At 35.3% G+C, this 10,589-nt stretch overlaps 1 protein-coding gene across 2 annotated transcripts; it reads right to left on the bottom strand.

Annotated features, from left to right (window-relative positions):
- LOC109840833 (inactive protein kinase SELMODRAFT_444075) lies at positions 1 to 5,293 on the bottom strand. Of its 2 annotated transcripts, none has more exons than XM_020409621.1 (10): positions 4,939 to 5,293; positions 4,552 to 4,852; positions 4,227 to 4,381; positions 4,018 to 4,112; positions 2,802 to 3,847; positions 2,028 to 2,188; positions 1,015 to 1,091; positions 786 to 933; positions 550 to 699; positions 1 to 465 (listed from the first exon to the last, which is right to left on the bottom strand). In XM_020409621.1, the coding sequence occupies exons 2-10, from the start codon at positions 4,733 to 4,735 to the stop codon at positions 259 to 261; spliced, it is 2,223 nt and encodes a 740-aa protein (XP_020265210.1). In that variant the 5' UTR covers positions 4,736 to 4,852; positions 4,939 to 5,293; the 3' UTR covers positions 1 to 258. The 2 variants fall into 2 exon arrangements, with proteins under 2 accessions (XP_020265210.1, XP_020265209.1); XM_020409620.1 differs by having other exon boundaries at positions 4,993 to 5,293.

The raw sequence follows: 10,589 nt of genomic DNA, 5'->3' as shown, positions 1-10,589 counted from the left end.
AAATGGAACTTTAAACGTTGAAAATTTCTTTAAGATGAAGTGGCGTTCAATTACAAGAATTTGATGACAAGTAGATCATGACCCTCAATTCTTCTAAAAAGAGCAGCTGTAGTTAACCCGCTCCTCTCCGAAACATACCAGCACTCCAACTATACAATATGCTCTTGACGAAATGAAACCATAGCTAAACAAACTACCCAAAAAGATCTTAGACAAGAAAATACAAAAGAATGCAAAAGCATATCAAACATGCATCAATCACCTCCGAAAAGACCCTGTTTTGGTTTCTCTCCCCCTCTCCCAAGCTGCTCTTAAAGCTTCATATGAGTTCTTACTATCAAAACTCTCTGAAATCTCATGAAGGACTGGAACATTATAATGCCCACTCCTGTTACCAGGATCATAACCAGGAGTTGATATGTAACCAGACTCCATCAGCATGTCACCCTCCAATATTCGAAGAACCTTTATACGAAAAGATTGTTTTGATCAAGCATCAGAAAGTGGTGAAATTTTGTGAAAATAACTATAGTTCGAAACCAAACTCACCTGAGACATTCTGGGCCTTAAATGGGGATCTCGTCTAATGCACAAAGATGCAGCATGCAACATGCAGCAAACCTCCTGTTCAGAGAAACAATTTCCTAATCGAGGGTCTAAAAGCTCATCAATCGCGTGTTCTTCAAGTAGAGGGCGAGCCTGCTCAAATTAAGAAAAATGTCAAACCACAATAGTCTTTGATTCAATCTAATTAGAAGAGTTTTATGCCAAAGCCTATGGCTTACCCATTCAGTTAGACATTGTTGACCCTTTGGTCGGTTAATGTCTACAGCCTTGCGTCCAGTGACAAGCTCTACTAGCACTACCCCAAAGGAATAAACATCCGCTTTCTCCGTGATTTGACCACTCTGAGCATATTCAGGAGCCAGATACCTGAAAAATAATTAGGTTTTACTTCCACACAAAATTTAATTAGGAAAAACATCAATGGGTATTATTTCTCTCTGGTAATACCCAAAGGTGCCGATAACTCTTGTTTCCACACCCTGGTCTCCATCAGGCTGCCATCGTGCCAATCCAAAATCACCAACCTATGAGAAGCAGCATTTGTCATTAGATCCTACATCAACCATCATGTACAAAATCTATAGGTAAGTAATTGACATAATTGTCTGATCCTGGGATTTCTCATGCAAAGTTTACACATGTTACCATGTTTGCCTAACCCTTAACTTGCATGCACAACATGATTACATTGGTTGCTTTGGACTTCAAGAAAGTAAAGCCACAAGTTGGTATAAATATCCAACATTGGAGTATGGAGGGAAGTGGTATATCTAACACAAAAACTGAAGACAAGTTCGTTACCCTTGTATTACATCCGATCTTATATTATACCTGCAAAATTCACCTTGCAACTACTTGATAATGAAACTAAATACAAGCGGCAAGGTTGTGACAATGAGTGGTTGTGAGTGATGGAAAAATATCGACATGGTGCTTGTCGATGAGTTTATGATACAGATAACTGTCCCTGGCTTCTTTTTCATACTTCTGGACTCAACTAAAATATTTGACGCCACTCAATGTGACCAATAGTGATAACTCCATGGAAACATACAAAAGTACCTTAAAAGTACCTTGTGACCAAAGAAAAGAATGCAAAAATACACGAACCACGTCACTTGCAGCCAGAAAAAAAAAAGAATTTGATGACTGGGTGAGAAATTGGTTCTAGAAACTACTGCAGGGAACCGAAGATGGATAATTTAAGAAATAACAAGGATTGAGAAGTATCCACTTATAGTGAGTAGGATAAAATATATGTAATTAGTCTAATGTTTCAAATTTGTCCTCAATGAATTAGCTACAGAATTTTTCAGGATGGCCCAATTATTTATCTATGGTAATGGTAAGGCTTCTATTGATTTGAACATGTCCCGAATAAACTCATCACAAAACACTCAATAATCAATTACATTGAAATGTACAGAATATGTATCACAAGGAGTTCTAAAAAAGCATACCAAGGGTTCAAAGTCGTGAGTAATGAGAATGTTGTTGGGTCTCATATCACGATGTACTATGCAACCCACTCTGCACTCTTCATGAAGGTATCTGAGCCCTCGAGCAGCTCCAACGGCAATCTTCTGTCTGGCAGACCATTCTAACGGTTCCCTATTACGACCTACAAGCATCCAACACAACAAACAAGAAAAAGCAAGCAATATTCAGCCATAACATTCTTAAAGAAGGATATATACTGTTCTGATGAAATGATGCAACTTGTACTATAAGTGAATGGGAGATTGTGTTCGAGGGTCTAACATGCCCATAAATAGGCTACAGATGCTACTGGGCATGCCATATGCAGGAAAGTCCGTAGTTCAAAAGTATCCAAAAACTTTAAAAACAAGCCAAGCATACAGCCTGAGCAGAAGGAACAAAAGGGCTAAGTGTTCATCATGAGCAGAATCTAAAATTACAAGAGATGTATCATCCCCAAAAAACTTAGTAAATGACTAATATCAGTTCGTATACGCTGAGATGAGAATTTCATGTCCTCTTACAACAGCTTGTTAACTGGGTCAAATATAGATCTGTGGATAAATAACATTTAGAAAAGGAGAGGTTATGACAAACGGCTGTAAGGAGCACCTTCCTGTTGAGAATTGGGAGGACTACACAGACTTAGTTGAACTTGAAGATCGATGCATTAAATGATTTGATAGAATTAAATTCATCCATACTATGTTGCACCTATCTAACCATTGTTCAGGAATCAACTGTGAAAAGATTACCATAAAGATGAGTATCTAATGACCCATTGCAGATATATTCATAGACCAGCAACCTTCTCCTATCTTCGACACAAAACCCAATCAGCATCACAACATTCCGATGCTGAGCACAACTTAAAACCTCAACCTCTGAGCAGAACTCATGGTCACCCTGGGAGCTAGCTAATTTATGTTGTTTGACAGCAATTGCTTGGCCGTCAGGCAGAACTCCTCTGTGAACAGAACCAAATCCACCTTCTGCCAAGAAATTTGCTTTAGAAAATCCCCCTGTAGCAAGTTCTAGCTCAGAGTAACTAAACCATTTAGGTGGTTTCCCAAATATCGGAGCTTTATGCTGACATATTGAACATAGAGGAGGCGGCCCAGGAGGTGCATTTCTAGATAATGATACTGTATCTCTAACATTGCCACTGAACTCCAAATCTGATCTATAATTTCTACTGCAGATTCCAGCTTCCCTATCAAGTTTGGAAAATTTATCCTTCAATGCTTTTGCTGAGGATATACGGGCACTATCATTGAGTCTATTAGACAATGACTCCTCCATTCTTTTTGAAGAAGTACGACCAGCAGAGAGAATCTCAGCAACCCATGGCTGATATTCCATTGTAGTTGAAGGACTTAAACTATCAGTATCAGAATCAGAGCTGTCTGCATCAGAATTCCTTTTCTCTTTGATGGTTATATTCTCTTCTTTCTTAATTTTCCCATTTGTTTCAGGAACAAAAAATGGTGAAGTACCAGGATCTGAACTTGAGACTGATGATGTCCCGGCTTCAGTGGTAGTAAATGGTGTCTCTACTTCAGGGCTGCTAGTTGGTGTCACAGCAGGACCACGGATTGAATTTCGATGAGGATCATTGACATCATCTTTCATTTTACCCAAAGATCTCTCGAACTCAGAAGGCAATGGACAATTCACTCCAGTCTCTGCTTCAGGTGATCCTACCAAATTCAACCGAAGAACTTTCGGTTCAGAGCGCTTCATAACGACGATATTACATTGCAACTCTTCCATGCATCGTTTTTCTTCAATTTTCAGTTGTCTGAAACAATAAATTTGCCAATGGAAAAGGAAAGTATTAGTTTACAAATACTTCAAAATTGTGCAAATATAACATTTAATCGAGAACTAAACAATTCCATAACTTTGCAAATCAAATTTCTTGAGTTGCAAAACCAATTAGAAATATACAGGTCACTAGTTAAACATTACTTGTCCAAAACAACCCAATTAGCATGAGCTCTTTTAGATTCAGCAGCAACAGCACCACAAGGTGACCCAGAAACAATCTTCACCTTGATGTTTATCTGCAAAAAATCAACAAACTGTTACTCATTTATCTGCAATAAATCAACAAACTGATACTCACAACAAATTCCCAATGAACAAGTAACAACACTCTTCATCCCGGCAAAATTTACCTTGTTAGGATCATAGACATTGTGAAGTTGAAGCATCATCTGAGAACACAGATCAGTGATATCAGATTTCTGGTCCATAGTAGTTCCAAGATTAGATCTCCGGTGACCGCTGGCACAGTCCCCAGCAAATCTTGGAAAGCTCCATAGTTTCCTACCTGAAAGAATCAACCAAACTTTCAAATATTACTTCAACTATATGATTCCCAAAAAAATGGGTCATCTGGGTCTGAAACCAAAAGTATTTCTTTGATTGAAAGAGATCAAAATGAAGAGCTTAGAGAGAGAGAGAGAGAGAGAGAGAGAGAGAGAGAGAGAGAAATTATACCAGAGCTCTGAGATGGGATCACAACCAAAAGCGTAATACAATCCCCAGGCTGAACAACATGAGTCAGTGCCCAAACAAGAGCAGTCCTTGAAATCTCTTTAGAAGCAGCTTTTACGGCAACAACAACTTTCTCTGCAGATTCAAATCCTTTACCACTCTTCCCCCTCTTCAAACTAGTACCCATCCTTCTCTTTCTCCTTCAACCCAAATCCTTCAAATTTCATAGAAAACCCATCCAATTCCCAATACAGAACTCGAAAAGTTCCCTCCTTTATTATGCCCAACCAGTAATCTCTCAACCCTGTTCGCCAAATTGAAAAATAATTTCACTTTTGTCGCTTAACAGGAACAGAATCAAAAGAGAGGGCACTGTTCTCGTGAATGTACCCTTAATATTTTTTATTTTGCAGAAAACGACAGAGAAAAGGCGGGATCGGTCACCTTAAACAGTAACAAACTCGATAAAACCCTAGAAAATGATGCGATCCCCTCCGGTTATCGAACCTTCTCAGCGCATTAGCAAACAAAATTGCAGCAAATTTTCACTAATCTTTTTTAATTAAAAACGAGACCTTTATTTTGGACGAACCCTAACCCTAGAAAATAGAGAGGAGAAATTTGTGCCCAAAATCTCTTGTACTCTGCAACACGAGAACTCAAGCTTCAGATCTTTCACAGCGGGTAGCCGTCGAAGTCCGAGATCCTAAGTTGACGAAAATGCCCTTGAGTATTTTGAATCTTTACTAGAATGCCATTGATGAACAGTTGGCAGTGTGGTGCAGTACTTGTGGTATTAATAATGCCAACCGCCCAGAGCGAGGCCGGTTGCTGATGTGCGGGAGGAACGAGATAAGGTAACGTAATCTAGTGATTTTGATACTTGGTTTGATTAATGATAAATTATCTCGTTAGTGATCTAAGCTTGAGTTTAGTGCTGATGGGATTAAGATGTGGATTTGGAGGAAAGACTTCGGTTGATGGGGACTTAGCATGGGGTGGGCTTAATGGTTAATAATTTTATAGATATTGATGAGGTACTTGCTTCCTTATTTAGGCATAATGTAGATCGACTATGTTTTTTAAATAGCTATGTCAACGTCTTAATGGTTCGCATACGCTTCTTTTCCCAGTTAGTTTCTTATATTGTTATTGTTGTTTTTTTTTCCCTCTCTCTCGGCAAGTTCCTCCAATAAATAAAATTAGTCGACATCATATATAAAATATGCACATACTCAATAATTTTGGTTGGACCTGTTCATAGTCAAATGAGCGAAAATGAGAGAGAAATGTGATACGTTTAGCTTATTAAAAAATTTAAAAAAAAAAGGAGAGACAGAGAGAGGACGAAAACCCAATTGAAGTAGATGCCTCTAGCACAGATATACGTTGTCATTGCGATATCTATTGTGTGATTAAGTAGAATTTGAATTATCTAAGTCTATGTAGTAAAGTTACAATTAAAAACATGACTAAGGGGTTGTTTGTATGAGAAAACAGGAATTGAATACTCTTCAATTATATGGCAATAGGAGAGTGTCCAATTCCTTCAGTCCTTGCCATCAATCTTAAATTTAAAGGATAATATATCGTCATGTAAGACCACCAAGCTAGCGGTTTTCTAAATATCACTCTAAATTTATTTATGATAGAATTAAATATTTCTAAAGATTAATTAAAAAAAGAAAAAGTGAACAATCTAATTTAATTCTCCAATATTTTAGATTTAATTCCAAACTTATAATTAAATTTTATGTTGAGAAAAAAAATTAATAAAAATAACATATTGCAATCGATCAATTAAAGTAACATAACGTGTTTATCATTCTGCTCAATCATAGCACAAATCATGGCCCCGTTTGGTAAAGGGTTAAGGAGAAGGATTAACACGGTTAACCTACTTGATAATCTGAAAGACTAAATTATTAAGTCATTACAAAAGGTTTATTTTAGCCATTATGATCTTTTTTGGTGTTTGTAAATAATAAGAATTTTGATTATTTTCTTTATAATTAGAAGGGTTAATTCTTAATCTTTCTAAATATGAGTATTAGTAAACCCATTATTTTGATGGGTTAACTGATTTTAATCCCTCTAGAGAGGTTAGCTTAACCCTTCTATATTGTTTATATTTGAAAAATTATGGAAGGTTAACTCACTTAACCCTTGTATAGATTTTTTGTGTTTGGCAGGTTAAGAAAGTGTTAAGTCTTCTTAACCCATCGCTTAACCATTTGCCAAACGATACCAATAAAATGATTAGAATATAACTATTTTGAATTTTAAATTAGATTTTGGAAATATTTAATAATATTATAAATTAAATTAAATTCACTAAATCTACCATGGTATTTGAAAAGTCAATAGTTTGAAAATAGAAAATAATTTGACAATAGAAAATTTTATGTGGCCTTATTTTACTCTTTAAAATTTGTGATTATTGAAAGATTTGAGTACTCTCCAATTATTGCCTAACTGGATGCGATCTGAACCCGATAAAATAAGGGTTTTAAAATTCTTTTAAATCATAGTTTTTAAAAATTCAAAACATTACTCTTTTGTTTTTTTTGTTTTTTTTGATTAGATGGAAAGTGGGTGAAGTGTGAAACGTGTGATTCATTTTTCCTCAGTAAAAAAGAATTTATGACGCGGAAATTTACTGACGTTTCCATAAGTATCTTAAGAACAACAAAGACAAACTCGTATCCCTAAAAGAATCGCATAAGGTTAGCAAACATTGGAGGGTAACCATTGATCAAACATGTGAATCAAATTTGTACGTATCTTGATCAGAAGAACCAGAAACGTACACCTGGCTGTTAATACACAAACAACCATGATTCAGTCCCCAGAGAGGGTTCACATGTAGTTCCTCTTTTTACTAAATTTGATCGATCCCTAAAAATTTCCCAAAACCCCCATACTTGTGGAGTGTCTCCCATACTGCCCTTATTATACATTGTTTTCCCCAATTAACCCCCATAAAGTTTTGTCTCACAAAATTCTCACTTAATACACAGAATTTTAAAGTATCTCAGATAACCCTAAAAAGGTCTTTGTGGGGAGAGTAAAAAGTGTAGGGGAAATACCTTGAACACGAGTTTTGGGGTGAAAGTAGGGAAACACAAAGGGTAAATATCAGAAAACCCCGCTTTAATTTTGAATGAATATAAAAAACCCCTTTTAAGTATAGGAATTATCACACACCTCCTTTTAACTTTCAGATTTTAACATAAACCCCCATTTAACTTTGAATTTTTTTCAGCTAACTCTCCTAATTTAGGGGGATTTTTTTGATAAAATCTCAATGTTAAATGGAGTTTTCTGATAAATCCTAAATTTAAGATGGTTTTCTGATATTTTGAAAGTTAAGCGGGGTTTTATGATGACCATAAAAAGTTAATGGGGGGTTTTATGATATTAGCCAAACATAAGAGCACATGGGAATTATCTGAGGCACTTTGCAATATTTGGGGGCTAGGTGGAAAAAGTTTTGGAGGATTAGTGGGAAAAATAAAGTATTGAGGGGAATTTCCGCAAATAATTGAAAGTTTTTGGGGTTTTGTGAAATTTATTCATGATTTCTTTCTGTGCCTATTCGACGATAATAACGATCGCCCGTTCTCGTCTCACCACAGGCACGGGCCCCATGTCACAACATTTCCCGCGCTCAAGTTAAAGACGCCCGTGGCATCTCCGTAAATAAGTAGGATCACCGAGGACCTTAATGTAGTTTCCATTGGCGCAGGTCATTTGAACGCGTGGGGAGGGAGTAGCGGCGATATCGGGGCGATTACACATGGTGGCCCCCATGTTAGGTTCCAGCGGGGCCCACTTGCCGTTGCTGTCCCCGTCACCTCTTGCTGACGGTCTCCGTGCAACATAACGGCGAGAGGGCGTTTGACGGCTGACGTTGTCAGTTTTGGCGGCACTCGCGGATCGTGTCCGCATTACTGAATTCGAGATAGTCTTTTATTTGTTTTATTCGATAAAATAATTTATTAACGTGGTGACAAATGCCATAGGGGTTTAACTTATAAACTACTCTTGTAGCTTGCTAATTACTTTTGATTAAGGGTGACTAACTGTTATTCTCTGAGTTTGAAGAGTTCATTCAAAAGTGTATTTTGTTTTCTTCTTATATTTTAAAATCATACCAATTTTTTTATAGTCCGTGGGATCCTTGGAGTCAGTCTATCAGTATGAAAATGAGTAAATTTGTACTTGTGAATAAATATATTATTGGCTAAATTGGAGATAAATGTCATCTAATTTTACTAAGCAAATAAATGCTCTCAAAGTATTTAAATATTACCCATACATATTTTAAATTTAAAAAGAATTTCGTTTCTCTGTATATCCAAGAACACCACACATCACATGATACTAAAAGTGTATCATTTAAAAATTTTAGGGTATATAAGCGAGACGGTTCATAAACCGAATGTATTTATATGCAACATTGAGTAAACAAGAAGGCGCGAAAAGTGCAATATTTAAATATTTTAGGATATTTATCTGTAGTATTTAAATACATTAGGATATTTTATTTGCTCAGTTTTAAAATAAAGGCCACTTAATGTAAGATTGACGAAACTATAGGGCATTTAAGTGCACTTTTAGGGGTGGAAATGAACCAAATAATTAATAAATGGTTCGATAATTGTTTGAATAACTATTCGGTCATATTCGATTCGATAGTTCATTTATCACTAAACAAATATTTTTTAGTATTCGAGTTTATTAACGAATAGAATTTAACCAGATGTATATTCGATTCGTTTGTCTATTAAATATTCGTTTAAAATTTGATCACAGTTTATTATTTGTATTATTGCACATATGATGTCATATTTTTAACCCACTTACCATTTCTACTTAAGTTTTATATATAGATTTTAAGACTTAAATAATCTTAAATCTGTTTTCTAATTAAAATTTTGATTTAAATATATATACATCATATATTATAAAGAAATAATTTTAATTTATAAATTTTAATACTATTTGAAAATTAAACTCTTTAGCGAAATAAATATACTTTGATATTTGATAAGTATTCGTGAATATTCATGAATATTTATCAAATACCAAGTATTCGAGTTCAAATTCAAAAAACTAGATATATGAATAATAGAGTCCGCATTCGAATTCAATAATTTTAAACAAATACAAATATGAACAACTTAGTATTCGATTCGATTCGATCATTTACCACCCCTGTCTTTAGCCTAAAACATTAATCTGAGAAAGAATGCAAGAGAACCAAAAATCATGCTAAGTTAACTGATTAATTAATTAAGTAGATGATTGAATCAATAAGAATCACTTACGGGGCACGTTTCAAAGAGTTAATTTTGGGGTTGCGAGGCTATTGTTTTGTTTTTTTGTGCTACGCTAGGATCAAATTATAATTTGATCTGATCAGAGATGATATCAATATGAAACAAGAAGAGGAAGGCTACGGTTGCTTACCGACAAGTTAGTACTGTTTTTTGCTGTAGAAAAGGACTTGAGATATTTGATTAATAGATTTTAGCCATAAATTTCCTGTGAGGAAAGTATCAAGTTGTACTATGGGGGTTTTTTAAAATAAAATTGAAGATTTTGATCAGATGCGACTACGTGTATTTAATTTCAGCAAATGGTGTTGGACCATTTCTACGAGAGGAATGAAAATGTAGAAAGAATGGCGGACAATATACGAAATATTTTTGGAGTCCTAATAAGATTCGGTGTGGTATAGAGCTCAATAATTGCAAAACAAATTGAACAAATAAATCCAATAGAGCACTGAACAGAAAACATTTAACATTTGATAGAGAATCAGGAGTAATGGCGTAACGTGGAAGACTCTCACTTCTTTAAGTTCGAGAGGGGGACGTTTAACAATATAGAGAAAATTCAAAGAATATAAAATATAAATGAGTACGGATAAAATATCTTAAGATATTTTTGCACTCTAATATTGTAGATCCATTACAGGTATATTGCTATTGATTTAGGGACTTAACATGCAATTCAATAATTTTTTTCTTGAG

This window comes from Asparagus officinalis, chromosome 5 (assembly GCF_001876935.1).
Source record: "Asparagus officinalis chromosome 5, Aspof.V1, whole genome shotgun sequence".
NCBI lineage: Eukaryota > Viridiplantae > Streptophyta > Magnoliopsida > Asparagales > Asparagaceae > Asparagus > Asparagus officinalis.
Note: the sequence above shows the minus strand (reverse complement) of the source record. Positions and strands in the feature narration are given on the sequence as shown.